Genomic DNA, 16,570 nt, shown 5'->3' with positions numbered 1-16,570 from the left:
AGTAAAAAGGCAAAAGCCATCAGGGCGCATTAAAAAAAAACAAAAAAACAAGACAAGGTCAAAGTTTGCTTATTTGCATATGTTGTTCTTATTGTTTGCTATTTACGGTAATTGTTTGTTAGCTAAGCTGTGTTGATTTCTCATGAACTCTTGTTCCTAGTAATAATAATAATGATAATAAGGGGGTGGGGCGGCTTGCCCAGACCATACTGATAGATATTTGTACTTGACAGATGACCTACTTCACATATAACTACATTTCTACAGGTAGTTTATCTGCTTTTCACACATATCTGACCTGAGTAGCTACTGAAAAATGTTTTTCCTGGGGTAGGTCATTACAAGGGAGAATCCTGGTTCATTATATTGGTCTGAAACTGTCAGCACACCGGCCCTGGTGGCACTAACCATACTTCATACAGCGTAGAGGCTCACGTCACTTTAAATAGCCTGCCCCCCCTCCTCCGAACATACTATCATAATATCCACTATATCCGACCAATTGAAGTACCCGGCTACACTGACACGAGCCGAGGGAGGCCCACCGCTTTGATCAGACGGAAAAGTAAAAAGCTAAACATTTTTACCCGCCTTGGACCAGCTCGAAATCACGACCACGACACAGAGTTTTGAGCAGAAAGTGCGACACCGTTTGATTTTTCTTTGAGAATGTGGCGATAAACCTGAGGTTAGAGAGAAGAAGAAAAAAAGGCGGACTGCGGCTCATTGAACGATCAACAAGTTGAAGTGTGTTTGATGGAGAGAACTACATGAAATCCCCTCCGCCACAACAGGAACAGAGGACGAGCAGCAGCAGCAGAGAGGAGACATTTTAAGACGACGGTACCCGCATACAGTGAAGTGAAGAGAGGTAAGTTGGCTGAACCGTTAGCTCCGCAATGGACGTGTCAGTTGAGTCTTGAACGGCAAACTAACTAAGTAACGTTACTTCAGAGCCTCAAATCAGAGACTTCTCTTCAGGCACACACCTTGGGCTGCTATTTTTAGACAGAAACGGGACAGTCATCCTCCCGGGAGGATTTATGTGAAGTTTTAACCGGACTAAACCCACCAAAGTTTGCTGACACTCTCTATTTGAAGCGTTCTCGGATATAACGTTAACGTTAGCCGTTAAAGAAACATCAAAGTTTAGCTAGCTAACAGGCCTTTGCTTGTCCTGATACCGGTGGTGTTTGCTCAGGAACACCGCGATAACAGAAGGTCATGAAAGCATTTAAACCTAACCAACAAAGCTCAGCTGCCGCCCCTGAGGAAATACAGAAGTTGTTTCCAACGGATAAACGGCCATTTATATCGTTTATGGCGCAATTTACGAATGCGCAAAAAAAGTTTTCCAACGTAAACTGGAGATGTCGCCAAGTAAAGCCGCCCGTTGCTTTCTCTTACCACACTTGTAATACAAAACAAGACGTACAAGTGACCCTCTGTATATCGCACATAATGTCTGTTAGCTACTTTGGTGTTGGGAAACTTGTTTCAAAGCTCCATCTCACTGATTCAGTCTGTCTGTTCCGCTATGTCCGGGAGACTCCCCGCTTGCGCCATGCATGCGCACTCAGCCACTCCCTGCAGTCTGCGAGAGTTTACGCCAACAGCGTAGAGAGCTGCGTGACAGACACAAGCTGCTAAACTTAAACTCATGACACTAACCCTGAAGTTGAACTTAAACAGCGGCCTCTGGCTTCACCAAAGACTGGGGGACACTGACTGTCTGACATTAATCAAGTTAATAGATATGGGTCGTTATTTTGTGTCCTGTAGTCAAATCAGTCTGCTCTGATAAGCTTCCAAGGACGTTACAGCCCGCACAGCAGTAGACAGACTCTGTTCCTCAAGGTTTTAGTAATCAAAAACACATAAAAATCCATTTCCTCCACTGTTTTACTCATGAATTCCATTGTCATGAGGAGTATTACTGCACCTCATGTGGCTCTGGAGATAATAACCCTGATGATGTCACCAAAGACCTAAAACTTTTAAAGGTGCCCAGATGAGATGTCTTGACATTTTGAAATCTGCATTATCCATGGCCATTTTCTTAATCCAAATCCAAATCCATCCAGTCTAAATTCCTTTTGCTGGTTCAGTTTTGCAGTACCACCACATGTAGACCAGTGTATTGGTGTTACATTAGTGTGCTAGGAATGAGTATTGCATCACCCTGTGCCTAAAAGAAAACCCACCATTTAAAGGAATACTTCACCCACAAGCTGAGCATTTCTAATCAGTTAGTCATGCCATGTTACCTTGAATTTTGGAAGAATACTTGTTTTTCTCACATGCCTTCATGGAAAGTGGCAAACATTTTGATTCATAGCAAAACTGTTTAAAAATATCTGCTTTTAAACTCTCACACAAATTGTGCAGTGTAATCCAATTCTCATTTATCCAGTCATATGTTCAGTAGTGCTCAAACTGAACTGAAAGTGAAACTTATCTATGCTCTGTTCGAAGCCAGACTCAAATACTAAGGTTTTTCAGTGATAATGCATGTGTTTGGGAAGTACTGAGCATACTTGAATTTCCCCCCTGGGGGATCAATAACATATATCTTATACAACTGGAGCGATTAAACTTGAGCCCTTAGTATACAGGAATTGTGCAAATTTGCAGGAAAGCCCAATCAGTCTTCTTTCAGCATTGGCAGTAAACAAAATTGGGGAGTGCAGCAAAATGCCGCCTGCCTACTTTTGTTTATACAGAATGTGCCTTTTTCGGGGCAATGGGGGCGTGAGCAAGTAACAAAACGTGTAGCTCAGCGTGTGAGGTAAACAGTGACGTGGGAGGGAAGCCGCGGCTGGTCAGTCCTTCAGCAATTCTCTCATAAGTTGGCTTGTCCTTCACTGTTCCCGTCATTTGACGGTTAATGGCGTCTTCGTTTGTGAGGGCAAGGAGGGCGCGCAATTCCTTGTCTCCCCAGTTGCTCATTTTTACAGTGTCATTAAGGTTTGTGTTTCCCTCTTGCTACTAGCTGCTCATTCCTGCTATCAGCTGTTTCCTGTTAGTCCACTGCCAGTGGGTTGCGCATGTGGCGTCATCAACAGCCCCTCCCACAAGTCATCAACAGCCCCTCCTGTGGCAGAAGGGTGCCTTGTTCTTTTTAAACCAAAAAGGTTCCGCCAATATGTTTACCCCTACACGGCGGAAAATTTGGGCACCTCGGATAAACTCACCAATCCGGCTCTGTGTGTCTAAACGCTCGCAGCTTGCCAGCAAAATGGCCCAACATTCACAGAAAATCTGGCAGTGTAAAAGGGGCTTTGGATTATACTGCACAAGTTGAGAAAGAGCTTGTGAAAGGATGATTTGGTATTGTTTTGCTGTTGTTAAATGCTGTCCCCAATCAATCCGTAAATCAATGAGGAAGCATATGAGAAAAAACAAAGCTTTCTTCAAATTCAACGTAACTCTGCAGGACGTGCCGATATATAAATAGTCATTTTGTCGGTGAAGTGTTGCTTTAAGCTAAGGGAGTGGTGTCTATAAGAAGCCAGCATTTCGGAGGTGGGGGTTCAGGGTGGGGGTGTCTAATAAAAGATGCTATTAAGTTGCATTATGGGAAGTGTAGGATCTAGGACTAAAAGGATAGTCTGCACAGATTTGACCATTCCTTTTTAAATCTGTCTCCAACTTTTAAAAGTGCACTACTAAATACCTGGACCATCCCTTTAATTGCGTATAAAAAAGATAAAAAAAAAAAAATCTTTTACCTAGGGCTGCAAAGCAAGCACATGAATAAATAAAATTAAAATAATGTGAAAGCATATATATGTAGCATACGATCAGCAAGACGATGAGCAACTTTAAGGTCGTGAGAGGACATGCAGAAAAGGGCAAGGATGCCATTCACACAGAGGTTGAAGAGGTAAGAGATGTTAAAGACAGGGTGAAGCACTTAATTGCAGACAAATGTGAGAACAATTATACACAGGGGTGGACTGTAGAGTAAGGATAGATATGTCTCTAGTACAGTACATCATGTTGCAGAGCTTTGAGGAGTGAAATGGGAATTCACATTAAGATTAAGTGAAGATGAAGTCACTCTGGTGCCTGTCCAAGAAAACCACTCCTGTTCCCGGACACAAAACCATTTGTGCCAAAGTGGCACAGTGCACTTTGGTCTCGTCAAACACTGTCATGGTGGTGGAAATGTGCATGCACTAGCAGAGTGGCAGCGATGATACCGGATTACATTATATAGTCATGCCAGAGGACAGCTGGAGGATAATATAACAAACCAATTAACACAGACAGCAGTAATAGATACACAAATGCAGTGAGCGCATTCCTGTCGTTGTTTCCAAGTAAAATATCACGAATGAGTGCAAGGTTTGTTATTTTTATCCAAAATGTGATTCATTAAAAACCCAGGCAGGTCTACGCTAAGCTATATATGAAAGTCTACTGGTCTCACATGTAAGTTACACTTCATACTGGATGATCAGTCAACATAGCTCAGCTAACAGAATTAAATGGAAGTTTACTTAAGCTTGCAGCAGTCGCGCCTGCTAAAGTCAACCTGTTCTTCTGCCAACTATTGATCTCCCCCAGATACTAAACTCTTGAGGGAATCATGAACCAGCAGAAGCAGACATCACACTGTTTAATTCTTTTTTATTTTTACCTGTCACACAAAAACATCCAGGGACTCAGGGATATTTACGCCGTATAACCTGTGCACATGTTGCCAGTTTGGGAATCTTTACCTGCTGTCACATGCCATGACAGTGAGCTTCTTCTTTAAAATACGTATTTTGCACATAAGAGGTGGGATGTACACATTTGGCTTTTGCTACCCCAAGGTTGGTTTCCAGTTCCCCGTGTTAGACAGAAAAAGCAGTCAAAAGACTTAACATGATCTGCGTTCAGCTAAGCCAAACATTGAGGAGGAGGTGTTTATTTCACTGACAGTTTAGTGGAATAAAAATAAGAGTTTATGGTAGGTAACTGACACGAGGAGCAACAAACGGGCAGCAGCAGCTTCACTAACATCCCCACACTGATTAACTTTTAAAAGAAAGGAATAAGTTGATATTTCACCACTGTTGTTTCAAGGTGAAGAGATCCCTCTGCTAACAGGCACTCTGAATGAGTTTACTGTGTATTCACAGTAAGCTTATAACAGGTTAAAGTCCACAGGCCTTATTAAGGGATCTGGCAGGAAATGTGTGACAACCTGAATTTTCTTCTTAAATGATTTGCCTCAGAAAGACGCTCATACTTTGACTGCAGGAACAAAGGTGCAGTAGTAATATGAGCTCATCTGATGATTAACGTCAGCTGATCCCACATTGCAAAAGTCCACAGGTAGCTTAGTGTTTTATTGAGCAGTCGCCAGTGATTATAGCAACATTATTGGCATCTCAGGTTGTTTGACTGCAGATCCTGTTCCTGGTTCTGCGCTCTAATAACAAAGCAGAAAGTCTGTGAGGCTGTACTAAGGCACTGCGGTGCTTTGAACTGAATGATAACGTTTTCTAATTAGCACCAAACCCAAAGTACAGTTGGGGCTGTATGTCATTATTTTTGCAGCTGTTGTGTCAGTAAATAAAGTATGAGTTGTAACCCGAAGATGATGCTCGATGAAAAGACAGGGAATCAAATAAGTGATTAAGATTAATCTTTTGTCCATTGATTCAGAAGTTGTTCGGTATATTCCAGTAAAAAGTGAAATGTCACCCGTAGTGACGCTATCGTAGATATTTAAAGAGAACTGGATACAGCATTGGAGGCAGGGCCCCATTCATTTCCATGAAAGTTGCTCAGCTGCACATGAAGCCAAAGTTTGACTTCCCTGTAGAGCTGCAATGATAAATTGAGTTGTCAACTATTAAAATAATCACCAGCTAAACTGATAATTGATTAGTCTGTTTGAGTAATTAAAAAAAAAAACAACTAAATGATTTTTCTGGAATATCTTCTAGGTTTTTTATACTCCTGTGACAATAAACTCAATATCTTTGGGTTGTGGATAAAATAAGACATTTGAGAACGTCTCCTTGGGCTTTGGAAAAAACACTGATCAACATTTTTCACCATTTTCTGACATTTTATAGACCAAACAACTAATCGATTATTCAAAAAATGATTGACAGATTAATCAGTGATGAAAATAATTGTAGGTTGCACCATGCACCAACAAAATGTATCCACCGACTTGCAGACATCTCTTCACAGTGTAAATCTATTGGAAAAAGTATTTTCAGGCCCGATGGCATCACGTGACAGACCCCGAAGGTGAAATTCCACGATTTGGCCACAACAAAATTTGGCCTCAAAGCCCAGCACTGTTTCTGGGGGCTTGGTCACTATAGAAAAAGTCAGAGGACTGCCAAAGTCGTTGGAGTGATATTTTCTTGGGACCTTTTAATTTATGTATCAGATTTCAAGGCAATCCATCCAGTGGTTTTTAAGATTCTGCCTTCATCGGATCAATAAATTCAGTAGTGTTCCTCGTCTGAGGCCCAATAATGTCTGTGCAAAGCATCATGGCAGTCCTTTCACTAGTTGCTGATATATTTAAGTCAGAACCAAAGTGGTGAACCAACCGGACCAACCAACCTAAATCCATAGAGCCATGCTGCTAGCATGGCAGAAAATATCGTAAGAGGAATTAAAAAAGACTACTAATCTAGAGAAGCACATTTTTATCTGAGATTTATTTTACCCTGTTACACTGATGCCTCTTCCTTGCCTTTTATAGCCTCTGCGTCTTTTATGTGTCATCTTAATATCTTTTTAATGTCTTGTTTGAAGCACTTTGAATTGCCTTCTTGATGAAAGGGTCTATACAAATAAACTTGCCTTGGCTTCTGTGGTTAACATCAAGATAAGTGTTTGTAATGTATGAAATATTAACTATCTGGCTATGATAGAATATGGCACACTTGTTTTGTTTTTACTTGGCAGGATTAGTTTTTTATGTAGGTCACAGTGGAAATGACTAATACTCCATTAACAGTCGAGTCGTCTTGCCCAAGAGATTATCCGCTCATGGTGAGCTAATTGTGCAATTTCCTTTACATAATTAGGATACAGTGTGTTGGAAATAAAAGGAATTGTTAAATTGCACAAAAAGAAGACATAACAACTCTGAGGCATTATTGGGTGCACGCACATTTATTCTGTAAAGTTCTGTTCATCCTAAGATAAGGCCCTTATGTTGGCTTTTCAGCAGCTGTTTACTGCTCCCTATTGACTTCCAAACTATTGAGCGTTCATTAATTACATAGGGAGATTGGATGAGTCAACGGGGGAGCGATTTCACACACCTGTGTCTGAGTAAACATGTCATCCAGGTGCGGAAATAGTTTTTCAAGGAATGGATATTGGTGCCAAACTGAAGTCCAGGTTAGAGCTCCAAATGAAATCTCATAGCTTTTCTGATTGCATTGTGTGCAGCATAGCAAAACTCTCATTTCTCTTCATCTGGAACAGGAAGTGCCCAGATACGGCGCCTGTTGTAGATGCCTGGCGAGATTAATCACTTCCAATCAATACTCAATCCTCTCTCAGCCCTCTGTTTCCTTTCCTTCCTCTCAGGATATTGTCGCAGCTGAGTGAGTTGCTAAATTTATCTAATGGAAAATCTCAATGGAGATCACCAAGCAGACAAAACCTTATTTTTATTACCTCTCTTAATTTCCTTCCATATAATACAGAAGAACTCACAAGTCCTCCCTCTGTTTCATCTTTAAGATGTTGTCTCAGCTGAGAGAGCAGATATGGGCCGATTGGATTTGGTTTCCAGAAGGCCACGGCTGGGCCGACTTGAAAGACCACGATGGTCATGTTTTCCCTAAAACAGAGGACCTCTGGGCTACTATACCCATCGCTTTCTGCTTCCTGGTCTGCAGACAGATATTCGAGAGGTGAGTCATCTCCAGCAGTGACTGCTTATGTCTTGCCAGTGTCATTTGCATGTTAATCTATCTCTTTACATGTTTGCTTTGCATGTTTGTAGCTGACGATTTTGAGATGATGTGTAAGCAGTGTTTTTCTCTTTCCAGGACAGTAGCGACTCCTCTTGCCTCCCTGTTGGGAGTGAGTGACAAGCAGCGTGTTCGTGCTCCTCCAAATCCCGTCCTGGAGTCCTATTTCTGCAGCACATCAAAGCATCCCACACAGGTAATCATCCTGCATACTTAAGGAAACTGGCACTGCTTCTTAATTTATTTATTTATTTTTTTTTTTTTGGCAATATCACAGCTTGAGCCTAATAATATAATTCATGGATGAGAATGACAACATGATAGAAAGCCTTATGTCATTATTGTGCAACTGGACATAACGGACTCTTCTCTCCTTGTCCTGCTTTTGTTGCCAGAGCTCCATAGAGAGTTTAAGTAAACAGGCGGGCTGTTCAGTGCGACAGGTCCAGAGGTGGTTCAGGCGGCGGAGGAACCAGGACCGGCCAAGCAAGCTCAAAAAATTTCGGGAAGCAAGGTAGATATACCTCTTCTGCCATTAAAGGAACACTTCACCTCCCAGATGATCATTTGTATATCAGTTACTCACCCCATGCTATGTTGAATATGAGAATTAAACTTAGTTATTCTTGCATGCCTTCACGGTGAACGAAGAATCCAAAAAGACAGCAAAACTATATCAAAACATCCATTTACAAACTGTCACACAGCAGCTGCATAATCCCAAGTCTCGTTTATCAAGTCGTATGCTCAGTACTTCCCACACAGACAGCCTTGTCTGTCAGGAAACTGAACTAAAAGTGAAACTTATCTACGCTCTCATCAAAGCCAGAATCCATTGACAAAAACAGTATTTTTACCTTGCTGAACATGGACTTTGGTGCTTTAAAGGTTCAGTTCAGATTCAGATTTCATCATCTGTGTTTTGGCTTTCAATTAGGGCTGCACAGTATGAGGAAAATATGTGATAACGTTAAACACAAGACTTATGTTACAAATTGCTTGTTGAGTTGAGAAAAAAAATGTGAAGAATTATTAATTAACAATGAACAAATTAAACCTCAGACTTAATCCAAAAGTCACCAATAAAAGAGGCATGCTTTACATTAAAGTGTGGTTTTCTATTCATACTGTCTTTTAACTAACTCAAAAATCCCTGAGGGAAATATGGCAGTCTTTTGTGATGTTTTTTTGCACAAGGTGACATCAAGATGAAGATTAAATAACAAAACAAAAACGATACATCGTGCAGCCCTGCTTGCAACACTGACGCCCCACCCACGAACAGGCATTTCTAAAATGCAGTTGCAAAACAGTCTGCAGTGAAAACTTTTGCTGATGGGTGTTTCCCATCAGCTGTCAGGAGTTTTCCGCTCACTAGGATTCAGTGTTAAGTCTGTTTAAATTGCTACACTAGGGATGTGTAATATGAGAATTTTTTAAAATGATAGTAAGTTTATCATTTTCTTGGGATTTTTATGAAGTAACAAGTAAAGAAAAAAGTTGGACCTCAAAAGCTTTGTGCTGTTGTTTGAAGCTTGTTTGTGTAGAGAGGTGTTTAACTTATTTCTGAGACCGCTGTGCATTCTCTTACAGTTGGAGATTTACCTTTTACCTTCTTGCTTTCTTTGCTGGCCTGGCAGTCCTTATTGACGTGAGTACCGTGTCAGAATCTGGGAAATTGAATTGTGACATTTGTAGCCATAGTGCACGTACCAAGGGATGCAACACGAAGATTGTTTTTTACTTTGTTCTTGTTTGGTGATTGTGCATGAGAGTGCTTGTGGTGTTGTGTGGGACACTTAAACCCTCATTAATATTGAGTGTCCATCTTTCCTCAGAAACCATGGCTGTATGATATGAAGCAGATGTGGGATGGCTTCCCGAAAATGGTATGTCAGTGCTATAATCTGGAACATTTCTCTTTTAATGAAAGGGATAGGGTAGGTTTTTTGAAGTGGGGTTGTATGAGGTAATTATCCACAGTCGGTATATTACCCACCAGTCCCTCCATGATGTTGTGATCTCAACAATTAACCCAAATTCAGCCAATCCCTGTGAATACTGCACGACCTTGCAACTCATTTAATTGTAGGGCTGCACACAGTGTATGGATTTCCCTTGGTGCCTCCCTGCTCCTCTCTCTGTTTTTCGTAAGACTTCTGCTGCGGGAGAGTGAGCTCTGTGTCTGGGAGTGACACACACAGTGACAGGGCTAACTGTTAGCATCATACGACTACTGTAACCTGACGGTTTTTACTGAATTTAACGAGCCATTTTGGTGTCTGTGTGAGATTGTTGGGACTGTTTAACAGCTCTGTGTCGGATGTTAGCTGCTGCTGCTGTGTTTGCTTGTGCTAACCAGGCAAAGAGCATCAGGAGAGCGGCTCAAGGAGACAGTTGGTGTTTTAAAGAGTTACTTCGGATTCACCAAAGTCACACAAAAACATGAACACATTAACCAATCGAGGCTGACGTTGTCCAGCTGTTCCCATGTTCTGTGAAGTGAAATTACTCTTTTGAGTCTGGTGGATCTGATGAGAGCATAGATAACGGCTTCAGTCTGATGGCAATGTAAAGCAGTGAAAATAATGTAAATGTAGCATTCACGTAAAGGAAAATTTCGGTTTATTTCAACCTGTCTCCTATCGTCCTAAATTTGTTTCAAGTGACTAGTGACATAGAAATAATAGTTAGCATGTTAGCCGTTAGCCTAGATACAGCCGGGGCGCATAGTAGCGTCAGACCTGTTAAAACGTAAGTGAATGGGCAACCTTCAAGTGCAAAGTTAGTTCACTAAACAAGCTTTTTTTCCACAAAGACTGCCTCATATTGTTAGGATAAATGTAAGAGAACATATAGAAAACGACATGTAAACGTGTTGTCTTACCTTACCGGTGTGGTGCCATGTTTGTTTACCATCTAGCTCTGCTTTCCAAAGCACGGCCGAAATATCGCGAGAACAAGCAGCGATCTCATAGCGTGCCTGAACAAGCAGCAACAGCTGGAAGGCAGAACCGGACAGTAGCCGGTTCTGCTTTCCAGTTCATCCATTTATTTTATGAAAGATTTATAGAATAATGGCTGACTTTTGCCAGACTTCGACTTTGTGGAGGAGGAATTTGATTTTGCAGAGTCTGATGGCCGCCCTTATTTATTTGAGCCAGAATACACTGAGGAAGAGCTTCGTGAAATTGAAGAATGGAGGAGGAGAGAGAGAGAGAGGCGCAACAGGTAGAGGATGAGAGAGGAGGAATGGCTGCTGCAAGGCTGCGTAGCTCTGGAGATTGGTGGTGTACCTGTGAATGCTGTGCCCCAATGCCCACAGAAGAGGAATGCCTCTATTCCAAGGAATGGGAGAGCGGTTGCAGCCTTATTTTCAAGGTCTGGATGTGACCGAGGACGACACACCTCCACCTGGAGTAACGTTAGTATCCAGCTGGGCTTTATCTAGAGCTGGCGAGATATATTTCGGCCGCGCTTTGGAAAGCAGAGCTAAAGGGGTAAACAAACATGGCAGCACACCGGTAAGGTAAGAGAACATGTTTACATGACGTTTTCTATATGTTCTCTGACATTTATCCTAACAATATGAGGCGGTCTTTGTGGAAAAAAAGCTTTTTTAGTGGACTAACTTTGCACTTGAAGGTTGCCCATTCACTTATGTTTCAACAGGTCTGACGCTACTATGCGCCCAGGCTGTATCTAGGCTAACGGCTAACATGCTAACTATTATTTCTATGTCACTAGTCACTTGAAACAAATTTAGGACGATATGAGACAGGTTGAAATAAACCGAAATTTCCCTTTAAACTGATGTTTTTTGGGATGGCTAAAATATGTTTTGTAGCTGCCCCCGTCCTAGTTGAATCATTTGTTTACGATGACAGACTAAGAGGTAAAATTATTGGTGTCATATTGTCCTAACAGCTTCTTCTTCCTCCTCTTTTCTTCCAGCCACTGTTGCCTTCACAGTACTGGTACTACATGATCGAGCTAGGCTTCTATCTCTCGCTGCTTTTTAGCGTAGCATCGGATGTCAAACGTAAGGTAAGCGAGCTGCCTCCTAAACTTTGTTATCCAGTGTGGGCGCACTCTAAAACCCCTCAGAAACTTTCCATCGGGAGAGATTGCTCACAGAGTGCATGAAATAATGAGAATGATCTGTTGTGTTGCTAGTGTGTTTTGAGGTTTGCATATTGATTTCCCCATTAAGATGTCCTGACTTTATGGATTATTTTGAGTGGAGCTGTCGGCATTCAGAACGCCACTAAAGATAATGTTTGGCTTCACTCGTTCTCTTCCGCTATGTCAGTTTGGTAAAGTCAGAGTGAGTAAGCAACAAACTAAACTGTTGGTCGGGGGGTGTTGCATCTAGAGGTGCCCCAGGAGTTAATGTGTGACCAGAGTTTTGTGGGAAATCAAACTGTGGAGAGTCAAACTGACCGTTTTGTCCGCAGGTCTAAATGTTGTTGTGAAAGATGGCAAGACCTTCCAGCCTGCCACCTCTGTGCCAGCTCTTGTTTTATAAGCACAGCCCACAAACGCAGCCAACTAATCTTTTAAACCAAAACAACAGTTTTCCTGGAGATCCTCTGTGTTGAAATCCAACGTGAGGATTTATTTTGTGTTAGGTTCCTTTTTACTGCTTCTGTATATGGATTCAATGTGTTTTTATAGTGGTGTAGCCGTATAATCTGCAATGTGCGGAGAGTTAATCATTTATCCAGCATCCATTGGAACACACGCTGTCGATGAGTGACTGATCTTTACGGCTTGATCAATAAGTGACAAAATGTTGTTTGATTTGTTTTTACAACATCTCTTTCTGTTCCTTTTCTCTCTCTCTCTCTCTCTCTCTCTCTCTCTCTCTCTCTCTCTCTCTCTCTCTCTCTCTCTCTCTCTCTCCCCAGGATTTCAAAGAGCAGATAATTCACCATGTAGCCACCATCGCCCTCATCAGTTTCTCCTGGCTGGTCAACTACATCCGGGCAGGGACTTTGATCATGTTAGTGCATGACGCCTCCGACTATTTAATGGAGGTATGACAGTGTGCTGATGTGGCAGAAAAGTAACATGTTTCAAAATGTGTTTTTTATTGTACACATATTTATTAGCATTTAGTGTGTGTGTGTGTGCCCTTCCTCTAGTCTTCATAACATTTAGCATTGCTGAGTAGTTTTATGACTGTTTAAGTCAGGGCACTCAACAGCACACACAGTTCACTGTCTGCCCTCTAGAGGCCAATACATGAAAAAGGTAAAACACTCACTGATCTCTCTTTCTCTCTCCTTCCAGTCAGCCAAAATGTTCAACTACGCAGGTTGGAGGAAAACCTGCAACTTCATCTTCACAGTGTTCGCTGCAGTTTTCATCATCACCCGCCTCATAATCCTCCCCTTCTGGTAAAAACAGTGTTACAACACATTTACTGTAACTGTGATGAGTCACTGATTTCGCTGTATGAGAGGAACATCACGGTGCAGCACTGACACTTTGCACACATTTGGTAAAAGCATAGCAGAATTTTGTATTTTGGATTCTCCATTTGTACATTTAAAGAAAAGTCAAATGGAAATGCAAGATCTTTGAAAACGGTTTACATATGTCCAGAAGAGTTTTCTGTTTGGCTCAGGTGGAAAAACAGTCATGTAAAGAGAAGATGTGATAAAGGCTGAAAAAAACTGATTTCTCATGTAAACCCTAAAAGACTGTGCTGCTGATATTTTTTATCCCTTTTATTGTCAACAAATCCCACTAAAAGGCCCACACAAACACTGAATTTATACCAACAGTGAATGTTTGCTGTGTAGGCAAATAGATAAAATGGATAGTGCCACAAAAAACTGTTGTTCCTACAGAGAAATTGCTGCATTTCCAGCAGAGATTGTGCCCCGAAAACTGTGAGTTTTAAGCCAAAACGTGATCTTTTTCTTACCATAACCAAGTGTTTTTTGTGTCAAACCTAACCACACATTAACCACAGCATAGTTGAAATGTAAAGTTTTAACATATCTGCTGCATAATCACATGCAAATGTAACGTATCTGGGGTTTTCTGAAATGCATAATGCCAACATTTTTTTCTGGCGATTGTTGATTTTGAGACACCAACATTAATCTGCGGCTGAAAATAGTCCCCAACATATTGAACATGTTGTCATACAGGTGATTGTTGGAAACATGCACAGATTGATTTTGCAGAAATTTCATGAATTTGTGTAAAACTTGAGCAACAATTTCATGGAGACCTAACAACAGACACACTGTGTACAGTCCTGGCTCCTCTCAATGGGCTTTTGATGGTGACTGTAGGTGGCTCTGACTGGACTCTCTGTTCTGCCTTTGTCCCCTTGTCCAGGATCATATACACGACGTGGGTGTACCCCCTGACTCTATATCCCCCCTTCCTCGGTTTCTACTTCTTCAACGGGCTAATGTTTGTGCTACAGACTCTGCACATCTTCTGGGCTGCACTCATCTTGCGTATGGTCGTCAAATTCCTGCCAGGCAATGTATGAACCACCACTGTCAGCATCATGTACGACATATTTTCAACACAAACCAGCAACTGAACACATTTTGTTTCATTTTTCCTGTGCAGGATATCGTAGAGGACGAGCGCAGTGATAAAGAGGAGACGGAGTCAGAAGAGGAAGACGACGAGCAGAGAGAAAAGTTTAGGAACGGCCACGTGCAGAACGGCCACACTGTCCTCAACAACAACCACAGTAAGAGGGACTAATCGGACTGAGAGATGAGGCTGTGTGAGGAGTGACGATGGGCCCTCACATGTGGCCCTTACCCGAAAAGCCAAAGAACGGGAGCGTGGCATGTCTAAAGGGGCAACAGGCGGCAGCACACACACACACACACACACACACACACACACACACACACAAATACACACACACATATGCATCTTTACCCTCCTTTCTGAAACCCTGCTAATCCAGTGTGGGTAATTTCACTTCTCTGTGGATTACATTGAATTAAACAGAGAGAGGAAGACTGCGGTGGAGAACCACAATGATCTGCTTAGCACCTAAGCAGCAGAGTGGTTATCTCATTAAACACACACCTTCTCTTCTTTTCTCTCCCCTCCAGTCTCTTTTGCTTTTTGCCAGCATTTTGTGCTGTTGACCAAGTTGCCACATGCCAGATCTGCCTGCTTGTAGCTTTATGTTTTGTTCCTGGAGGCGTTTTAAAGAGACGCTGTGGTTAGGACAGGCACTCCCTTCCTGCACAGTCAGTTAAAACTCCTCCAAGTATTACCGCCCTTAAACTTGACTGATTTTGTTTTGCTCTAAGTAACCACACTGAAGTCAGTGACACGGTGAGGAGCTCTAAGGTGAATGATGTCTTTCTATGGACCATAACCTGATTTACGTCTATTTACTGAAGTATCAGTTAATAACCAACTTGTGCAAGTTAGTTATTGCAGCTGCCAGTTTGTCACTTTCTAAAAATATATTTGTTCCAGTAATGTTTAAAACAAAGTAATTGGAGTATCTTTTTTTTTTAACAGTCTGAAAAAAGTGCGAGAAGGTGCTACATCCGCCACGTGTGTCTGAATTGTGCCTTGTATGGAAGTTTGTCTTAAATGCTTTGCCTTTGTGGGAAGCAGAATGCACAGAGATCATTTTTAAATGTTTTGTTGATGCTTAATATCTTTTTAGTTTTGTGATTTTATTTTTGCTTCATGTTTTATTTGTTTTCAGTCCAGTCGACAGTTTAAATTTGGGAGCAATTAGTTTGAGCGTAACCCAAACCAATCATCAACTGTTTATGAATTCATTATGGGCTGAAGAGTCAATAGCATTTCCATTCAGTGTTGTTTTTCCCATCCATCCAAAGATGCACTTTATGGTTTCTCCTATAGATCAGCATCGACTAAATATAGTAAACAAGCATAGTTATGGTGTTTGATTTCACTTCAAACCTGATTTCTTTTTAAGTTCAGAGAGTATGATTTCAGTTTTGTTTCATATTTATTCTCGATATTACACCTGAGATCTTCCTCATTGTCAGTGTTTTGGTTCATTTTGTAGAAAGGAAAAAAAATATGTTTAATGAATTCTCAAGTAAAGAGGTAAAAATGAAACACCAAAGTATGGTTTACATTTTGTACTACCTTGTCATTTTCAAGTGCCTTCATCATTTCAAGTGTTAAATGTAAAGAGAAATGTTATATTTCTGTCCCTTTTGTCTTTATTTCTGCTGTCTTTGTGCCCCAACACGTCCAACACTCCATGCACTGTAACGCTCTGGACCTCTAACTTTCCCTGCCTCGGCTCACGACGACCAATCACCTGCAGCAGCTCCCTCTAAAGAGCTTTGTTTTTATTCTGCATTGTGTTGCTGAGATGTAAAATCGTAACGACAACGATAAAGATAATTGTGGATGACTATTCTGTGTCTTTAACGGTTTTCTTCTTTAACTCAGAATATGCAATTGCAATTTAACAATTAAACTTTGTGGGGTTTTATCAAATTATACAGAAAATGAACCAATGATTGCAATTTATCAAGTAGGGAAAAAATTCCAATCAAAGATGTCTAACAGACAAATGGCTGAAAAATTATTGGCATGTTAACCGATTAGTTGATTAACAGAATATT

The 16,570-nt window shown here is 41.3% G+C and overlaps 1 protein-coding gene across 1 annotated transcript; it reads left to right on the top strand.

Annotated features, from left to right (window-relative positions):
- Positions 1 to 469: 469 nt before the first annotated feature.
- Positions 470 to 16,359, top strand: cers2a (ceramide synthase 2a). Its single transcript, XM_049602248.1, has 11 exons — positions 470 to 871; positions 7,720 to 7,892; positions 8,031 to 8,148; positions 8,348 to 8,466; positions 9,546 to 9,603; positions 9,791 to 9,841; positions 11,907 to 11,999; positions 12,863 to 12,991; positions 13,248 to 13,354; positions 14,310 to 14,463; positions 14,553 to 16,359. Exons 2-11 carry the CDS (start codon positions 7,720 to 7,722, stop codon positions 14,691 to 14,693), a joined length of 1,143 nt encoding a protein of 380 aa, XP_049458205.1. The 5' UTR covers positions 470 to 871; the 3' UTR covers positions 14,694 to 16,359.
- Positions 16,360 to 16,570: the final 211 nt, after the last annotated feature.

This window comes from Epinephelus fuscoguttatus, linkage group LG17 (genome assembly GCF_011397635.1).
Source record: "Epinephelus fuscoguttatus linkage group LG17, E.fuscoguttatus.final_Chr_v1".
Classification (NCBI taxonomy): Eukaryota; Metazoa; Chordata; class Actinopteri; order Perciformes; family Serranidae; genus Epinephelus; species Epinephelus fuscoguttatus.
The sequence above is the reverse complement of the archived record's forward strand: the minus strand, read 5'-3'. Positions and strand labels throughout refer to the sequence as shown.

Excerpts from the sequence above, each read along its gene's own strand:
- cers2a (XM_049602248.1), top strand. The coding sequence starts at position 7,720 with ATGTTGTCTCAGCTGAGAGAGCAGATATGGGCCGATTGGATTTGGTTT. Across the intron at positions 8,467-9,545 it reads AAAAAATTTCGGGAAGCAAG|TTGGAGATTTACCTTTTACC; the intron begins GTAGATATACCT and ends ATTCTCTTACAG. Across the intron at positions 9,604-9,790 it reads GCCTGGCAGTCCTTATTGAC|AAACCATGGCTGTATGATAT; the intron begins GTGAGTACCGTG and ends ATCTTTCCTCAG.